The sequence below is a fragment of the Barbus barbus genome (genome assembly GCF_936440315.1).
Source record: "Barbus barbus genome assembly, chromosome: 33".
Lineage (NCBI taxonomy): Eukaryota > Metazoa > Chordata > Actinopteri > Cypriniformes > Cyprinidae > Barbus > Barbus barbus.
Window position 1 is genome coordinate 8,986,973 of NC_136761.1, and position 21,032 is coordinate 9,008,004.

The 21,032-nt window shown below is 36.2% G+C and overlaps 1 protein-coding gene across 7 annotated transcripts; it reads right to left on the bottom strand.

Moving 5' to 3' along the window:
- Positions 1-1,898: 1,898 nt before the first annotated feature.
- LOC306853188 (adenosine deaminase domain-containing protein 1-like) lies at positions 1,899-18,401 on the bottom strand. 7 transcript variants are annotated; one of them, XM_079390409.1, is made up of 12 exons: positions 18,339-18,401; positions 17,707-17,877; positions 17,108-17,242; positions 16,855-17,022; positions 15,260-15,334; positions 14,960-15,085; positions 6,638-6,761; positions 5,319-5,489; positions 4,758-4,990; positions 4,452-4,686; positions 3,459-3,591; positions 1,899-2,516 (listed from the first exon to the last, which is right to left on the bottom strand). In XM_079390409.1, exons 2-12 carry the CDS (start codon positions 17,861-17,863, stop codon positions 2,403-2,405), a joined length of 1,671 nt encoding a protein of 556 aa, XP_079246535.1. In that variant the 5' UTR covers positions 17,864-17,877; positions 18,339-18,401; the 3' UTR covers positions 1,899-2,402. The 7 variants fall into 7 exon arrangements, with proteins under 7 accessions (XP_079246535.1, XP_079246536.1, XP_079246533.1 ...); XM_079390410.1 differs by lacking the exon at positions 18,339-18,401 and adding an exon at positions 18,219-18,338 and having other exon boundaries at positions 1,902-2,516; XM_079390407.1 differs by lacking the exon at positions 18,339-18,401 and adding an exon at positions 18,219-18,317 and having other exon boundaries at positions 1,958-2,516; positions 3,402-3,591.
- Positions 18,402-21,032: the final 2,631 nt, after the last annotated feature.

A 21,032-nucleotide genomic window follows, 5' to 3' on the forward strand; every position in this document is an offset into this window, starting at 1 on the left:
AATAGAATTTATGGCATGAAAAGCCTTCATGCAAACACCTCAATCGATCTTCCAAATGAAATTTCGAACTATTTGAAAAGCCCGTTTCCGCCAAAGAATAAAAAATAAAAAGTTATTGCGACTTTTTTTTCTCAGAATTTATATCTCGCAATTCTGAGAACATATCAGCCCCTCTCAAAACTGGATAAAAAACTGCGAAATTTGAGGGGAAAAGTCGAGTAGTTTGCATTACTGCTGGTAGTTTAACATCTCTATTGTAGTTGTCAAATATTATATGTTTATAAGCTTCAGTTCGTGCTGGAATTCGCTCTTCCTGTATGAACAGTTAAAGGGATAGTTCACCCAAAAATGAAAATTGGGTCATTTTGTCGTTCCAAATGCGTTAGACCTTCGTTCATGTACGGAACACAAATTAAGCTATTTTTGATGAAATCCGACAGATTTCTGACCCTCCATAGACAGCATGGGAACCACCACGTTCAAGGCCCAGAAAGGTAGTAAGGACATTCTTAAAATAGCCCATGTGACATCAGTGGTTCAACCTTAATTTTATGAAGCTACGAGAATATTTTAACGCCTTTATTCAACAATTCTTCTCCTCCACGTCACCCTAGCGCCATTGTGGAGGGTATCACGACACATCCCAGACAGCAACATAGTGTTGGCCCAGATCTGGCCCGTGTGAAATCCATGCGGGCCAGATGTGGGCCGGATCTGGGGCGACGCTGCTTGCTGTCTGGGATGCGTGTGCTTTCCTCTGCATGTAAACAAGGCACAGCACATGCGTGTTCAACATCAGCAGCACCACACACATGCGTTGTGATAAAAGAGAAATTAAAGAAACAACTAAAATAGTTTATTTAAACTATTTTAGTTTAAATAAACTAAAATAAATAAAAACAAAAATAACATTTGTGACTTGAGCCATAAGCATAGACAACAGCTTTCTGACCACATAGTTCCATCTCTGCCAACTGAGCAACTGCTATAGGATGAAAGTGCAAGTATTGCAACAAATGCAAGCATTATAGACTTTCTTTGGTTTCTCCCATTCTTTTTTTTTAACTAATGGTCAGTGTCCTCTTCCTGACACTGTATAAACAAGCATAAACATGCACATTGGACCTGCAAATTTGCTCCAAAGACAGACACAAAAGTGATACCTTCTGTGTAACTTCATATACAAAGAGCATTAATCCAAAACAAGCCAAATACAGAAACGCTTCATCAGAACATTTTAAACTCTGCATACTGTACAAAGTACAAACCTTCTCCAATCTTCAAAACGCTGTCTTGTCATTAAGATGCGCAACATAACCCAATTAATTGAAAAGATGGTCCTCGAATGAGACCCACTTGCATAAACACATATTAAAAGCGATTGGATGCAGTTACACCTTTGACAGGAAGCCCCTGAGGTTTCCTGTGTTGTAGTGTGAACAGGGCATATCTGATGTTTACCTCCCAGCAACAAACACACCGTGCAGTGGCCTGTTTCTCACTCGGGTTTCATAAAGTGACCCATACAGCAATAAAAAGCAGCACACTGCTCACATAATAATTCAGTGTCATTTGGGATTCTTCAAGGATCTGGATAGCAGTGTTACTTTTGTATCATTGATATATTAGGCTATTATAGTTTTGGTTAATATTTTAAATTGGATTTTATTTTTAGATATTTGAAATATTTTTTCTAAATTTTTGTTAGTTTTTTTTTTCCAGCTACACACTGAAACATAATTTAGACTGATTTAACCGCAGTTAGTTGTACTAATTAATTCTACTGCTGTTTATGAATAACATTATCTATCCCTTTTCCTCATTGTCATCATTACTGGATGGGCAGGATTTATAACACCAAACACGAGTCTATATGTTACTGACATCAAAAATGTTTTCATAACAAACTGGTTTCATTTTAATCTGATGAGGAAATTTTGAACACTGAAAGTCAACAGAATACAATGAAATATTTTATTAAACAAGAAAAATCACAAAAGTTGATTCCTTCATAATATGACTCCTTTAAATATGGCATTTCAGAGAGTTCAGACAGTAAAGAAAACGAATGACCAAAAGAAACTCTTTTATTTTCATTTGCCTTCGAAACAAAACAGAACACCCCCTTTTGTTTTAATTTTACACTATGGTCTGTCTTGAACTGGTTTTATTTTATATCTTTGCACTTGTGTAAAGAAACTTCAAATCCAATAGTTTTCCCCAGTCCACAAACACCCATATGTACATCTGTTGTCTGTAAGTGCCTCACTTTTTGCCATCGAGAAACAACACAACTGAACAAAACAAACATGCAAACCAAAAAGTAATTTAGCATGCAATTTTAACATATAAAAAAAACTAAACGTGTCATCACAGTGGCTCATGCCATCTGTAGGTGGTCCTCACATGGAGAAATGGTCACTGATCGGCGGTTTCTCCACCCACTGGCCATAGCCCTTCCTCTCCAGGTAAGACTTCAGCACACTCTTTGCCTCCTGGTACGGCTTTGCCATCATCTTGACGTTCAATAAAAAATGAGATGGTCACTATTAAACGTCCAATACAAATCTGAATTGAAAAACTAGCAGCAGCTGCAGCAGAAATTAAGATTTCTTCTAATAAAAGTGACTAGATTTGGACATTTTTTTCAGTAATAGTGAACCGTTGTTTCCATGGTGTTGCTAGGGTGTTCTAGGTTCTAATATTGTTATAAAGACATTTTGAGTTGGCTAGCGCGACGTCAGCTTTACCACAACGTAGAAATGCATGACTGATCAAAATAAAACTGAAACTGTGTTATGGCTTAGTGCGATTATCAAATCACAAAGACTGCAATTTAATTAAATAAATACACGTGTTTCGTGTTTCTGAGTGAAGTGCGGCACTGTGTTCATTTACACACAAGTATTACGCCAAAATCTTGATGGTTTAACATTAGACAATGGATTTACAGCCATAAATATTAGTACTGCAATTTTATAGTTACACTGTAAAATAAAATTATTATATTATTTTTCTTAAATGCGCTATTTTTATTTCACCGTAAAATATTACAATACTAATATTTCTTGTTTATTTTTATAAAATAATAGTAGCAATCATATCTTACCACATTTTTCAAAATGTACCAATTAACAATTTATAAATCTCTCTTTACTTTTTTATAATTTTCAGGAAATCACCTTTATAATGTTATTTTTAAATTATTACGTAATTAATAAAAAGTTGTTAAAATGTTGGCACATTTTTGCATATAATTATTAATGCACATTGTGATTGCTTATTTATCTTTACATTTTCATAAACAATGTTGAGTTAATTGAAAAACTGGTATATATGCACCAATAAAGCATGCTTATCACTTGGCATATGCAATTTTTTGACAGAAAAATCGCAATTACATTTTTGCCCCAAATCATGAAGCCCTTCCTGAATGTATTTAAGGCAGAATGCATTACTTTGGCCTCCCTGTATGTGACAGCGGTGAGCAGCTCCTCTCTCTGGGCCTCTTTAGCTACCAAATTAAACCGACTCAACATCGCTGCCTTGCAAAGTCGGCTAGCCAAGGCTGGACTGCTCTTAAATGGAGAACTGAAACAAATACACAAAAATTAGCTTATGGGCAAGGCTTCCAGTGTCATTCACTTTCAGTTATTTTACCTATAAAAAGACAGCTTGTTATTCTGCTTGATATTGTCACTGGTATTGGTTATCACAATATTTTTAAGAATTAGTTCACCTAAAAAAAAAAAAGTTTTTCTGAAATTGTACTCACCCTCAGGCCATCCAAGTTGTAGTTTGTTTCTTAAGCGAAACAGATTTGGAAAAAATTGAGCATGTCATCATTTGCTCTGCAGTGAATGGGTGCCGTCGGAATGAGAGTCCATAAATTATACACACACCTCGACACAACAATCTATCAATTAATGTTTTGCGAATAGAAAAGCAGCATGTTTGTAAGAAACAAATCCATCAAGACATTTTTAACTTCAAAGCACTGCTTCCAGCTAAAATACAAGTCATCTATCGAAAACATTGTTTTCTTCATTGACTTCAAGTCATCTTGTTTGAATCAGAAGAGAAATATGCACAGATCAAACATCACTTTTTGTAACGGTTTAAAAATAAAGCACCTTAATGATGGATTTGTTTCTTGAAAATATGCAGCTTTTCACTTCACAAGATGTTAATTGATGGACTGGAGTCGTGTGAATTATTGTGATGTTTTTATCAGCTGTTTGGACTCTCATTCTGGCGGCACCCATTCACTGCAGAGGATTCATTAATGAGCAAGTGATGTAATGCTACACTTCCCCAAATCTGTTCCAATGAAGAAACAAACTACATTTTCAATAACCTGAGGATGAGTACATTTTCAGCAAATTTCCAATTTTTACATAAACTACTCCTTTAATGTATTAATCATAAACATTTGTTTGTATAACACTCACTCTTCAGTAGTCTTCCCATCTAGAGCACTGACTACCTCCACCAAAAGGTCTCCATGGCTCCAGTTAAGGCTGAGTGATTTCTGGGAAGGGTGCGCGTCTGGAGGCACAGCTGAGGACACCAGGCTGATGTGTGGCCGGTAGACGCAGTAGTACAAAGGAAGCGCTGAGGTGATGCCATCCACACGCTGGTTCACTGCCATCTCCATACCGCGAGTATCGCTGCAGCTCCCGTCGCCTAAGTAAAACAAGTACAAAATGCATTAATAGCAACTAGACTGATCATCATTTGGCTTTACTCTAACTTACCAATGAAGATGCTGCTCACGTAGACCGGCTCAATGAAGTGGCTCAGTAGCGCCCCCTGGAAGCCCAACACCTGCCACTGCATGATCTTATCGGTGGCCGACATACTGACCACATGTGAGCCCATCTGCTCATATGAGCTGGAGAACTTGGAGAAAACCTTCCCTTCCACCACCGCATGAAGGCCGATCTGATTATTCACTTCCCATGCAGAGATGGACAGAGGATTAAGGCGGCTAGAAAACATAGAAGACAACTGTCATTCAATTTCATAAATTTAGATATACCATTTGTAATTTAAGAAACCTTATTTATTCTTTTGCTTGAAAAGTATGTTCATGCCATACGTCTTTAATATGAAGGCCATACTGCATGCATGCACAAATGAAGAATAAAAGCACAACCAATTATGTCAAAGCCTACTGTATCATATTTACTGATATTTATATAATTTTATGTTAATATCTGCTATACCGTTATAAAGATCTCATTGATTTACATTACAATCAGAATTGTATCTTGATGAATTTGATGTAAATAACCCCTGTTTGTGATTGTACATACAGTTGAGACGGTATCTGGGCTGCTCCTTTGGGCAGTTGGCTCAGGTACAGGTGTAGAGTGAAGTGATTTTTGAGACTTAGGAGTTTCGTGGTCTGGTCCTGCTGAAAGACTGACTTTTCCTCCAGAGCACTATTCTTACTGAAGAACAGCAACAGGTTCCTATACAGAAACCTACGGCACATTCAAAACACATTTAAATTCCACTCAATAATAATTGTGACCCTGGACCACAAAACCGGTCTTAAGTCGCTGGGGTATATTTGCAGCAATAGCCAAAAATACATTGTTTGGGTCAAAATAATCGATTTTTCTTTTATGCCAAAAATCATTACGATATTAAGTAAAGATCATGTTCCATGAAGATATTTTGTAAATTTCCTACCATAAATATATTACAATTTAATTTTTGATTAGTAATATGCATTGCTAAGAGCTTCATTTGAACAACTTTAAAGGTGATTTTCTCAGTATTTAGATTTTTTTGCTCCCTCAGATTCCAGATATTCAAATAGTTGTATCTCAGCCAAATATTGTCCAATCCTAACAAACCATACATCAATGGAAAGTTGATGATGTATAAATCTCAATTAAAAAAAATGGACACTTATGACTGGTTTTGTGGTCCAGGGTCACAATTGTGAATAATATTGTGATATATTATTACAATTCAGAATAACGGTTTTCTATGTGAATATACGTTAAAACGTCATTTATTCCTGTCAGCAAAGCTGTATTTTCAGCATTATTATTCCAGACTTCAGTGTCACATGATCCTTCAGAAATCATTCTAATATGATGATTTGCTGCTCAGGAAACATTTGTATTATTATCCATGTTGAAACATTTCCTTAGAAAACATGATACATTTTTTGTTCCTTTGATTAACAGGAAGTTCAAATGAACTGCATTTATTTGAAATGGAAATATTTTGCAACAACATAAAAGTCCTTATGTAAGTTTGAATCATTTTACTGCATCCTTGCAATCCTCCATAAAAGTGTTAATTTCTTTCAAAAAATGCTTTTGAGATGTGTATGTTGGTCCTTCCCCAGCCGGTTCAACACATCTACTTTCAAGAAATGCTTTTTCCAAACTTTAATTTAATTTCAAGAATCTAAGAAAAAAGCCTTTAGATCAACGGGTTTTAGATCATGAGAAACCCAAATTCAGTCAAGTGTGTCCAAACCTTTGATGTCAGAGTTAACAGAGCAAACCACAGTGACAAATGACTTTTTAGAAAGAGTCAGATCTTCTCTGAACTGGTCATCAACAAACACACATGAATATGATGAGCACCTACAACTGAAAATCCCACTTGCCTCATTAATGATCTCCGCGCAGTTACCACTGCATGTGAGTCATGCAGGATTCTTCCTGTGGGTGCCGGACTGGCTTTGGTATTAGAATTGCCTGTGCCAAGAGCTACAACCTCACATCCAGCAGCTGCAGATGAAACACCGGACACTATGGATTAGGTCAAAATGAGCGAACACTAGCCAATGGACTTACAAGAACAGTAACTCAAAATGATACAGTACATAAAGAACATCTGCATGTGGTGCTTGGAAATTTGGTGTTGTGAATTATACACCAAAGTTAAATAATTAGTTGAGGGTTATCAAGAGATTTCAAATACTCACATCAGTATAAAGTCATGCATTTTCTTGGTAACAAGAAAATATTACAAATGCCAAAAGTCCACTCTAAAATATGCATTGTGACAAATGTCAAGTAAATGAAAATGCTTGACAAAAAGCCAAATACTGTGATTGTTTTATCTATCACTAATGCTTCATTTACTCTTTTTGACAGTAGTGTAAAATACTTTTTTCTATTTAAATATCTATTTTAAAATTGTATTTATTTCCTGTAGTGGTGGCATTCTTTTGGTAAGAGTTAAGCAACACTAGAATCTACTTTAAACTTAATATATACTTTTGCAAAGGCCTAACATATGACTGTTTTCTTCAACACAAAACCTACATTTATATGATAAAATAATACAGTAAAGAAATACTGTGAAACATTACAATTTAAAATACCTGTCTTCTATTCCTGTGTTGGCAATGCTAAGCATAAAGTCCTTTTTTTATTATTATAAAAGTGCCCAAAAGAGCCCAGTTTAAAACTGAAAAGTGAAAAATGCTGGAAAACGTTTTGCTAAGGCCTAACATGTGTTTTCTTCATTTGACCACTTTCAGACTAACTCATCAACAAACACAAGACATTTAGGGGAATCTAACCGCCACTAGGGAATGTCTCCCAATTCCCTTCCTTTTACTGTTAATGTTTCCAAAAACAAGCTTTCCAACCAGGCTAAGACCTCTCATTACCTTCCATGGCCATTTAGTTTGTCTAAAGTTACACAGCTGTACGCACAACTAAACATCCCGTGGATGTTACCTATATGACTAAGAATTCTCCAACTTCCAACATTTGCTGTTTTAGTTTATCTGGTTTAGCTTCAGAATTGCATCAAGCTGAAGAAAAATGATGAAAGGCTCAAAGAAAACCATATAATTACTTCCTATTGTGTCATATTTCTATATTTGGTGTAACATTATTTAACATCTCACTGTCTACTCTAAGAGTGTCACGGTGGAAATTCCAACCTACTGTCATAACTAAATGCCCCCATATTATAAATACAAGAAACAGGTGACAATTGTTTATGAACAATAGAAGTCTCTATTACAGTCAAAAATTCCCATAATGCTCTGCAGGAAGTACTATTTCCCAGAACATCTTTGAGTGGAAAGTGGTCGAGTGTGAATGAGAAAAGATCATTCTTCACACACACACACACTTGCTCTGGTCATGCTGCCATCTGTCCCAATGACCTCCTCATGCCCGACATACCTTCATTTATCGCTGTCTGAATTCTCTACACATCCTGTCATGCAGGGTTCCCACGCCTTTTGACCAATGAAAATCCATGGCTTTTTCATTTATTTATGATTACTGGAAAAGGATTACTGTAATAAGCAAAGATTTGCATTTGGATGTCACGTACCAATCACTGGAATGAATTGAACTGTTCTACTTAAACTGAATTTCTGCAGGTTTTATGAAGGTAAAATTAAGACTTTTTAAGACTAAGCAAAAAAAAAAAAAAAAAAAAAAGAAAGAAATTGAATGGAATGCAGTTTGTTAATATTCTTTCTTAATGAGCGGTATTAGCAACACTTCAGAGAAAATTTCCAGCATTAACAGACTTAATTCTGTTTAATTTTTCAGTAAACAAAACTTCATATCCTCATTTTTCATCTCAAGGAAATGTATCTTGATTTAAGGATTGTTTAGATATTTGTACAAAACAAGATACAGATTAAAAGCCAATATTTAGTTGCAGATCCCTTGCATAGCAATCAGAGTAGTGCGCCTGCGACCCATACACTTTTAAAAATAAAGGTGCTTCACGATGCCATAGAAGAACCTTTTTTTCAAGTTTTCCTTTCTCTTTGGAGTGTTACAAGCTGTTCATGCATAGATAAGATCCCTGAAGTTGCAAAGACTAAAGTCTCAAAACCAAAGAGATATTCTTTATAAAAGTTAGGACTTATCCACACCCTCCTTAAACAGCTCATTTAAACACCCCCCCACGTCTACGTCACGGAGTGGGAAGATTTGCAAAACACCGCCCAAATGTATACGCAAAGAAAGAGGGCAGAACTATTTTTCTCGCTGTAGTATTGTTGCTGCCGCCCACACCATGTCCTGGAGACGCTGTGTTTCGTTGTGAAAGTGAAAGTACTTAGTTTGGGCTTCCAAAAGAGGGCACAACTAGAAATCAGTGGTTAAGTTGTATTGACAACACTGTTCCAGAACAGTTCAACCCAAATATTAGTGTGTCTGCAGCGCATTTTACGGAGGACTATTCCCTGAACCTGGAAGAGTAGCCTACAATGTTGGCTTGCACAAAGGCTGTTTCTATAAAGTGGGGCAATTCCAACTTTGCAAAGACAGTCTGGCGCTTCTGACTCACAGCCTGTATGTTTCTGCCATTGACCATTCAAACGTGAGTTTTGAGCAGTGTAGAGTAGTGCTTGTTGTTTGTCGTTTCTCCGATCACAAATGCAGACATGGTAATGTTTACATCACGCCACGTAAAAAGACAGTATAAGTCATTATAATCAGTAATTATGTCCCCACTGGATGCAACAAATGCCTCATTTATAATGGGTTTAATTGTTTTTGTGTCGTTGCGCCGGGACACGGCATTTCCATCTCACGCTTGAGGTATTCGGCCAATCACAACGCACTGGATAGCTGGTCAATCAGAGCACACTTCGCTTCTCAGAACGATGAGCTTTGTAAAAATCGACGCGTTTCAGAAAGGCGGGGCACAGAGGAGCAACAATAATGTACAGTATGTGGAAAATAATGTACTTTTTTTAACCTTAAACCGCATAAACACATTGCATTACACCAAATACACAAAATAATGTTCTTTTTAGCAACGTCATATAACCCCTTTAACGTTCTTCAGATTATAAAAAGGTAAGAAAGAGATGGCTCTTTAAAGAACCTTTGACTGAATGGTTCTTTGTAGAAACAAAAATGGTTCTTCTATGGCATTGCTGTGATGAAAAGCATTTCAAAGGATGAAATGCTTTTCCCAGCAGCCAATTCCAACTGTTGCTTGTTTTGGGGAGTTTCTGCCTTTACTCTCCTCTTCAGCTGGTGAAATTCATGTTCAATCGGATTTAAATCTGGAGAATGACTTGGGCAATCTAAGACTTTCCATTTCTTTGCCCTTATAAATTCCTTGACTGAACCGGCAGGGTGTTTTGGATCATTGTCCTGATGCAATATGAAGCACTTCCCAGTGAATCTGATGGCATTTTCTTGAATATTGGTAACCAAGATGGTTTGGTCCCCTTCCAAATTCATTCTGCTGCTGTCATCATACATTAAGTCATCAGTAAAGTTGAGAGGGCCTGTTCCAGAGGCAGCCATGCATTCCCATGCCATGACATCACCTCCACCATGCTTTACAGATGAGGCTGTATGCTTGGGATCATTTCCCAGCAGTTCCCATTTTTCTCTACACTTTTGCTTTCCCATCACTTAGATAAAGGTTCATCTTTGTCTCATCAGTCCATAAACTCAGTTCCAAAACTCTTCTGACTCACCTTTGTGCTTTTTTGCAAACTCTAATCTTTCTATTTTTGGTGCTGGTCAGAGGTTTGCATCTTGCTGTGTAGCATCTGTAATTCTGTGTCAAAGTCTCCTGAGGACAGTAGATTGATTATTAATATATTAGTCTCTTATTTAAAAGTGTAAAGGGAATATTCAAGATGAACAAAAATGAATTTCCACTTAATTTCAAATCTATCATCTATTTACATTTTTGATTCAAAATCATTATACGGTCGATGAAACAAGCCTTTTAAACCAAGAATGGGTTTAAGTGCTTTTATACAATTTTAAACTTCACATTTCTGCATTTAAATACTTCCATTGTAATTGTGTCACTGTGACCTTGATTTTTGCTGGTATTATTTAATAAAATGAATAGAGTCAAAACTATTTTCACCTGGTATTCAACATCATTTCACAAATGCTTTTGGCTGAGCATGGAATGTTGCTTTTTTTTTCTTTTTTTTTTTGCAGGATGCATCCCTGAGATTCAATAGCCTCTCTCTGCAAAAGGATTTCATTTTTCAATTCTGTGACGTGGGTGGGGTTGTGGGGTATTGCATGCATTATGGCATAAAAAGATTATAGACTTTAAGAAAAGCCTTTAAAATAGGTCACAAAGTACTGTTAATATAAATACATTTTCTGTACTGATTTTTTTTAAAGGTGTTTTACTGTACCTGTATTTTGAATTGCGCATTGCACTGGGTTTGTGTTTTTTTTCTTACAGTTTACTGTTTAAAGGAATTTATTAATATATTAGTCTCTTATTTAAAAGCCTAAAGGGAATATTCAAGATGAACAAAAATGAATTTCCACTTAATTTCAAATCTATATCATCTATTTACCTTTTTGATTCAAAATCATTATACGGTCGATGAAACAAGCCTTTTAAACCAAGAATGGGTTTAAGTGCTTTTATACAATTTTAAACTTCACATTTCTGCATTTAAATACTTCCATTGTAATTGTGTCACTGTGACCTTGATTTTTGCTGGTATTATTTAATAAAATGAATAAAGAGTCAAAACTATTTTCACCTGGTATTCAACATTATTTCACAAATGCTGTTGGCTGGGCATTGAATGTCGCTTTTTTTTCTTTCTTTTCCTTTTTTTTTTATTTTGCAGGATGCATCCCTGAGATTCAATAGCCTCTCTCTGCAAAAGGATAAATAACAAATCCTCCAAAAGTTTCCTGTAATGCTAATTGGAAATTGACTGAACAAGAACTGGTTGAAGGAGATCTTTAACACTTAGAGCACAAACAAAATTAAGTTAGCTACACAAAGTAGTCTGAGAACAATTGTTGAGAGAATTCCTGGTGCATGGTGTTGCTGTGATATTTTACGTTTTCACAACTTGGACAGTGTCAGGTTGCTGTCCCCTTCATCCACATAGCATAACGCACCACATCCATTTATTATTATTCTTTTCAGACCCAGAACAAGGTGAGACAACTTGCCATTATTATGAACCCTTTTAACACATTTTGCCAGCCTGCTCTTGGCAAATGTGTGTTGAATTAAAAATAGTCCTAATTATGCACATCACAAGTTTACAAGCCACAACACGTGCTCATTTGAACAGATAAGCACGCTGTGGCTATGTAATCACTTTAAATATATTACAGCTATTTTTTTCGTCCATTGTTATCAGTAATCTGGGCACAGATATATCTCAGTAATACTGTAATAGGTTTCACCATGCTTTATGTAACAGGAGCGAGTGATTAAATATTTGATATGGCTGCTGTGCTAACATCCATATCCCCATCTTCACCACAGGGGAACAAGATGACTCTGTGAATCAGTACTTCTGAAGGGCATGATGGGAATTAGTCACGAAACACCTGCTCTGCCTTGATAACACTTTACTTTTGTCTGTCAGAATAACGTCCTGGAACACGTTGTGATGTCACAACTGAACACCGAATATTCCTCACCAACACAAACATAAATAGAATGAGCAGAACAGGCATATCGCACTACTGTGATGTTAGATGGTACATCACATCGTGCCAGATATGTCACTGTAAACACATTTAAGTACCAGTTGTGGTCTAAAGGGTCTAAAGTGTGCTGTGTGTAGACTAAGCTACATGAAGGATGATCAACACAGGCTCACAAATGTGTGAATTTGGCAAAACTGCAAAAACAGACAAAATTATTACTAACCCTATGGCAAAACAATGTATTTTTTATTTGTTTATATATATACAGTGCCCTCCATAAGTATTGGAACAGTAAAGACAAAATTGCTCTGTTGGCTGTGGAGTCAAGACATTTACAAATATGATTAAAAGATGAATATGAGACAAAACTACAGAATGTCACATTTTATTATTAGCCGTTTCAACACATACATGTTTTACCAAATAAAAAGAACAGCACTTTTAGAGTTCATCCCACTCATTGATGTGAGCATAAGTATTGGGACAGTTGAACAGAAGGCAGATATAAAAGATGAAAAGCTATTATTTAGTTGCAGATCCCTTGCACACAATCACAGCAGTGAGTCTGTGACCCATAGACATCACCAGACTCTTGGTCTCATCCTTTGAAATGCTTTTCCCAGCCTTTAATGCAGCCAATTCCAATTGTTGCTTGTTTTGGGGAGTTTCTGCCTTTACTCTCCTCTCCAGCTGGTGAAATTCATGTTCAATCGGATTTAAATCTGGAGATTGACTTGGGCAATCTAAGACTTTCCATTTCTTTGCCCTTATAAATTCCTTGAGTGAACTGGCAGGGTGTTTTGGGTCATTGTCCTGATGCAATATGAAGCACTTCCCAATGAATCTGGTGGCATTTTCTTGAATGTTGGTAGGCAAGATGGCTTTGTACCCTTCCAAATTCATTCTGCTACTGTCATCATACATTAAGTCATCAGTAAAGGTGAGAGGGCCTGTTCCAGAGACAGCCATGCATGCCCATGCCATGACACCACCTCCACCATGCTTTACAGATGAGGCTGTATGCTTGGGATCATTTGTAGTTCCCCTTTTTTTCTCCACATTGTTGCTTTCCCATCACTTAGATAAAGGTTCATCTTTGTCTCATCGGTCCATAAACACAGTTCCAAAACTCTTCTGGCTCACCTTTGTGCTTTTTTTGCAAACTCTAATCTTGCCTGTCTATTTTTGGTGCTGGTCAGAGGTTTGCATCTTGCTGTGTAGCATCTGTAATTCTGTGTCAAAGTCTCCTGAGGACAGTAGATTGTCAGAGCATCACCCCAGCTTTCTGGAAGTTGTTGGTGATTTTACAGACACGTCTTTTATGGATCATTTTCACAGCTTTTATGATTTGTCTGTCATCAACTACTATTGTTTTCTCAGCCGATCAGGTCGTTGTTGGTTGGCAGCTGGTGCTGGTGTTTTTGCTAGAGCTCTAATTGACTTCCTCTTTTCTTTTAGCATCCAAATGGCTTGCTTTTCTCTCAAAGTCAGCTCCCTTGTCTTCATCCTGGTTTGTGTGTGTCGTCATCAAATGCAAGACTTGAGAAAGAATGCATAAGCAATGGATAACTGATTCGACACATTCCCTGCTTTTAATATCTGAAGAATTAATGCAACAGGACACAGCTGATCACTTAGAGAGACCCGTGAGGCAACTGTCCCAATACTTATGCTCACATCAGATAGAGGGATGAAACTCTAGAAGTGCTGATCTTCTTAGCTGGTAAAACATCTATGTGTTGAATCACCCAATAATAAAATTCTGTAGTTTTGTCTCATATTCATCTTTTAATCATATTTACAGATTTCTTGACTCACAGCAAACAGAGCATTGTCTTTACTGTCCAAATACTTATGGATGGCGCTGTATATAATGCAACGACTTTGTGAATTTAAGACTTTCTGCTCTGATTTAACACCTCGCAAATACCTCCCATTATTGTAGAGAGGAATCTCATGAAAAATAAAGGTTATAACATGTCTGCGTCACATTTTCCTTCAAGGTAAGGACAATCACTTTTGTCGTAACGACATGTTTTTTTTAAGACAATTAATCAAATTTACATAAACATAATAATGTATGCTGTGTTTGTGATTTCTCAAAGACTTCTCAAAAGGTGATTATCCCTGTATTAATAATATTAAAAAATGAATAAAACTATATCACTATAATAAACTATTTCACTATAATTCGGAATAAATTAAAGGTAGAACAGCAAATAATACTACCATGTTGAATAAATCATTTTTAAAAAGTACTTTCTTGCATTATGGCTAATAAGAATTTCTTAGTTGTTGTGAAAAAGGCCAAAATGCAAGCAGTATAATAGATTAATAGGCTTTTAAAATTTCTTTTGATTGTGGAGTAAATATGAGCGCAAGTATGTTGACCTATTTTTTTGAGGTTCGCCCGAAAGCTCTGACGATGCAGATTCTGTGCAGGGTAGATTATTAAATGACAAAGAACACCTTAAATGTCACATGACTTATGAATACTAATACCACAGTGAAAAACTGTGGTCTGACATCCTGTACGCCTGACTTACGAGACAGCATGACAAATGCAGCCACTGTTCCGCCACAGCCACAGAATTCTGGGTAACTGTCCATTAGCTTGGTGAACATCTCCCTCACCATGTTGGGTACCTGATCCTTAATGGGATTCTTTCTTTCTGCGTTAAACCAACCAGAATGAAATTGTTAGTCACGTTCGCAAATATTTCCAAATCCGACATTATTAGTTGCTCTGACGTCAGGAGTTTATTATGGATAAAACATTTGTGCTTTGAATATTGTTGTTCTTAATTGGGCTACTAAACACATCCAGACGTGAAAACTAATGTTACCAATTACAGCTCTTCCAAAATAGACTTCTGGGATTGTTGAGTCCTTCTCTCTTACTGGCAGAGGAGGAGGTCCCGCTGAAAAAAACAAAAGCACATAGAAAAGTAAAGTGAATGTGAGTAAGACTTGCAGCTTTGTGGTCGCAAGCAATGCATGGGCAGTTGCTAAGATATTCTCAACAGTTTTACTGTATTATCTGCAGTTTACAGGATGGTATTGATACAGTACATGATTCCACTGGAACAAGTCCAATCAAGATCAAACGGTGCAGGACTTATGCACTCAAACGATTTGCACTCAAAGTTTAACTATTTGGTTTAAGGGTTTTTTCAAATCAAATGTAATAAAAGTAATACAGTAATAAAATGTTTACTGGCTTTATTGCAATTTCAATTGCAATAGAAAAAGACTGACAGGATGAAAATAAATAGGATTGCAGCACCACCCCACTGTGTGAATGCATTGTTGTTTTTTTTGCATTAAAAACAAATGCTGCACCCCCACCTCAAACAGGAAAAAGCTTCACCACGGTTTCAGTGAGTGACTGGGTCTGTTTCGATGGGAGGGAGGACAGAGGGGATGTTCTTTCATCTGGGGAAACTTTCACATTGAATTTCAAAGTTTGCATATTTATACTAAAAATGGAACTGCTGACTAAATGCTTGCATTGATTCTATGGAAAGATGGGTCACACGATATCTTCCTATTTTTTCCTGCAAGAAGGCTTACAAAATAGACCCTTAATGAATAAACAATATAGTAGCAACCTAGGATTAAACCACATAGCTGAAGTCAGGTGTTTCACCTTTTGTTTAATTAAAAACAATATAAATATCTAATCAGTGGCAATTGATAATGGTATGTTAAAATAAATCTAATATATAAAAAATATAGGTTTTTATATAAGATTTAAATATTTTGATATATCAAATGTTTTTGAAAGAAGCCTCTTCTGCTCATCAAGGCTGCTTTATTTGATCAAAAAACAGTAAAAACGGTAATATTGTGAAATATTATTACAATAATAATTAAAATAGCTGTTTACTATTACAATATATCTTAATATGTCATTTGTTGCTGTAATCAAAGCTGAATTTTCAGCATCATTACTCCAGTCTTCAGTGTCACATGATCCTTCAGAAATCAGTCTAATATGCTGAGTTGCTGCATAAGAAACATTTATTATTATCAATGTTGAAAACAGTTGTACTGCTTCATGTTTTTGAGGAAACTGACACTTTTTTTTGTTCAGGATTAACTGATGAATGGAAAGATCATCAATTAAAACAGCATTTATTTTAAATGTTAATCTGATAACCATGTAAAGGTATTTACCATTTCACTTTTGATGAATTTAATATAGGCTTGTTGGATAAATTATTAATTTATTTAAAAAAAAAATTTACTGACTCCAAAGTAGTATTTATATAAGTGACTAAATATAAATGTGTGCAAGTATAAATGTGCATTTATGAATTTGGCAGAAGCTTTTATCTGACTTGCACCGTGCTCAAATTGAATCAGTTCAGTCAGAATAATATGAATTTCTGTTTTCTAGCTGGTAGTAAGAGGCCAAAAATCATCATTTGATCATTACCTGAAACATCTGAAGGAATCCCATCATTTTCTAGACTTGCAATGAGCTCTTCAAGGGCCAGTTCAGCTGCTTTAGCCCTGGCTTCTTTCTTTGTGACACCCATTCCCGTCTTATACTGGACTCCATCAATCACAGCACAGAACGCAAAGTAAAACCCCGTAATTCCTGCTGCTCAGACACAAAGGAAACAAATGTTGAATGCACGAATGAACTGGACAATGCACTACATAAAATCAGGAGGGACATCACTTACCGGTGGTAACAGTCTCTTTCATATCCAGTTGAAACTGCAGAACCTGAGAGAGCTGGTACAATGCTGACACTGGGTGCGTATCTCCTCGCTTATATCTGTCAATATGTTCACGGGGAAGGGTTTTCGGTTTGGAGTCTGCAAAGGAGACAAAAGTGGCAGTGGACGTTATTGATATAACATGATTTAATCCATGAGTGACGGTAAATGCATTCTGGAGCTGATAACAACATCACGAAGTCTAAACAACAAATGCATGTTAATGCAACAAATACATCTTAATGCATGTTCCAGGTGTATTTGTCCTTGATTAATTGGTGTGCAGTTTTCCAAATAAAAACATGTCTCGGCCTATGAAATGAGTTTCAGTTTCATCTGAGGTCACCAATTCCTCTAACCATTCACTCTTACAGAAATACAAAACATTATGCAAGTGTCATTTCACGTTGACTTTAAAACACAAAAGTCATTTGTCAATGGAAAATCATTTTTAAAACTTTGAATTGGCCTTTTTTCAGAATTTTAGTCCTAAAAAAGCAACGGTCAGTCTGTCGAGAGAAACAAAAGGTAGTCTAAGACAAAATAAAGCCTTAACGCTTAACTGATTTTGGTGGAGGAACTCAACGGTTGTCCAGGAAGACAATTGTTGTTGTTTATGTCATTGAAGTCTGAGAAAGGTGGATGGGATGAGATGTTTGTCCAGTGGTTGTGGGCCATGCTGGACCCTCTCAAGGATGAACCCCTCATCATCATCTTCATCTAACAACTGCAAGCTAGAGACAGAAATACAGTGTTTACAGGAAAATTCACATCACAAATCATGTAATAATCAAGCAGGCCTGATGGTTTTAAGAATGTAATGATGCTGCTGTTTTTTTTAGAACGTTTATAAGTAAACATAAAAGAAGAGCACGTGACTCTACAGTTCTAACGAAGATTAAACTGCATGTGTTAATTCCCAAAATCCGCATCAAACTCATTTAAACTGAACTCATATAAACACAATAATGGCATGTGACAGGTTAGCGCGAAATAAAACGGATTTAAGTAAAATAGCTCGTTAGTCATGCTGCTAGCACGCCTAATCTAGCTGAAGTATACTAAGAAAACAAACTTGTATTGATTCTCATTTTTTATAACTGGTCACTGAAGCACTACATTTTAACATTTTATCTTCAAACGAACACAAACACATGCTAATTCATATGCACACACGCCCACGGCACGCACTTACCCTGAACGATTCACTCACAGTCACACAACTGACTGACGCACAAACAAACGAACACACACACACACACACACTTAGATAGATAGATAGATAGATAGATAGATAGATAGATAGATAGATAGATAGATAGATAGATAGATAGATAGATAGATAGATTTTTTAGATGTTTTAAAGTCAAGATTAAATTTAATTTGCATCCCTTTTTACTTGAGAAATGTTATGCAGTAAGTGAAAGGTTAAGGTGACTGGTGACCTGAAATTTCACCTGGTGCAATGAAAACTAATTTTAGAAGTAATATCATTTAGAAAAATAGACTTATCTCTTTCACATGTTAGATACGACTGGAAACTGCTGGAAGAGGTTTCTTATACACAATAATTTTCTTGTAAAAGCTCAACCACAAAATTCTTTTTTTCCATTAGTAACAGCCCAGTACAAGGACCCGTGACTAAAAGTGAAAGTAGGAATTAAAAATTAAAAACATTAAAACGGGTGAGCGTTTAGGGACAACAAAGGGGTTTTTAAACCGTTACTCCTGAAAACAGAGTTTTCCAGAGATGTGTATGACTCAACACTGTGTGTGTGTGTGTGTGTGTGTGTGTGTGTGTGTGTGCAACAGCAAAGCTATAGGTCTGTTTTCATGCTCTAAACAGAAGACCTTTATTAACCACAAAAAAATGCAATGCTGACATCAAACAAAGAGGAGACAAACTTTACATGACCCACATACTTTTTGAACTACCCTACTTCAGAGGGGATTACAGTATGATTACAAACCCACAATTTCTACCCTTCCCATTTTTTTTATTCATTTTTTTTAAAAGGCCATATCTGTTGTATTTATTCAGACATTCCTACAGTCAGTGATCCAGTCAAATCTAAAATTATGCTGATTCTTCTTTATTCATTTGTTTTAATTAATTAATCTGGGTACCTAATAAAATACGTATTGTCTATTTTATTCTGTGTTTTTTTTGTTTATGCACAATGCTTCAGTTTGTTAGTTTTTTTCAAAAATATGTTACTCTCACTGTCAGAAATGTGCAAGCAACAGATGCAGAAGGCCTCACTTTAGCCCATTGTTAATGTTCAGTGTTCATTTTAATGCATAAATGAGCAGTGCGTCCCTGTATTATTTAATTTTTGTCAGTTCAGCGGAAACATCTGTGGTGCTTTTGACGGTAGAGTCCTATGGTGAGCAAAAGAGCAAGACATCCTACCTCAAAGCCTACACACTAATATTGATGCCTGGAAACACCTCTATCAGAACATGACGTCACCGATATCATTCCCCTAAACTCTGTTTCCATGCAGACAGAATCCTGAATCTGGTCTCAGGGTTTTTTATCCTTAATAATTTAGCCAATTTGCACATGTAATAATGGCCAAAGGCTGTTTTGCAAGACCACGCCAAGTCTAGACGCTCAGGGATTTGTCTTCAATGACATACAAATGCAGTGTAGGTGTTTGACACACTGTGGTTCATGGCTTACTCAGTGGTACAGTAAAGACTCTGTTGGATGGGTTTCCGATATCTTTAATCTAAATTTATATACATTATGTAGGAGTACATATTCCACTCAGTCAGCAGTCATTGACGAGCTATATGATGAGATTTTTCAGACATTTCAGCTTTAATGGCCAACAGCACAACCAGTGGAAGTCAAACCAACAGGACGTTTCTTGAAATCTAAGCCAGTTTTGCGCTTTGAAGTTGAAACATTTCCTTGGCATTTTCTCTTTTAACATGTTGACGTGCATTGGAAAAGGGCCCAGACTGATGATTAGCTGTTTTGACATCTGTGTAATAAGCAGAACTACCAGCAATGAAATACTGAAAGATAACCTTTGATATATTTCACGATGATCTGTTCTAGACATAGATTTATGGATTTAATATGGGTTGAGTGCATGTTAGATTATACTCTAAAGAGCCGTATAATGTAAGGTATTGGACATTTATTTAAAATGCATGCAAGCACAGTATTAATACAATTAAGAATTTATTTCAATTAATAAATAAAAGTATTTGACATGGCACACTGTGTGTATTACTGGTATATGGTTAAAATGCACCCTCATTATCCAAATCACTTCCAGCAGAGCAAATATTGCCCCTAAATAAAACAGCTCCTTTCAGACTCTAATCGTAATGAATGAAGTCAAAGGTCCATTTAAAGAAGTCGGTTCAGTTGGCGGACATATTTGCTATGCCTTCTGCCTTCGACTATTTTTTTAATAGGGAAATCTTCCCATTTTCATGTTTAAGTATCATATTTCAAATCAGCAACATAATCTGACATCAACTGCACTATATTGTTCCTTTTTCTCAAATAGCCTTAGGCTATATTTCAGGCTTATATTTTCACGGCAGTGACGCCATGACTTTACCAACTGGCTCTTTAATTTAGAAGGCTGGACTTGTTCCTCCATATTGCGCGTATTACTTTCTGACATTTTAGTAACATGAATGCATCGTCTTGTTTTATCTGAAGTCTTTGATTAAGTCTAGCTAAAGTGACAGTTGTGCTTTTATGGCAAACATCTAAGTGAAAATGTGAACTGCTTATTATTGCCCTCTTGTGGTGCAAATTGGTGGTGAGGTATGCCAACAATTCCTATATATGAGCATTTTAAAGAGAACTGTTTTAAATGATATAGAGAGAATATCATGGATTTTATGCAATTAACGCAAT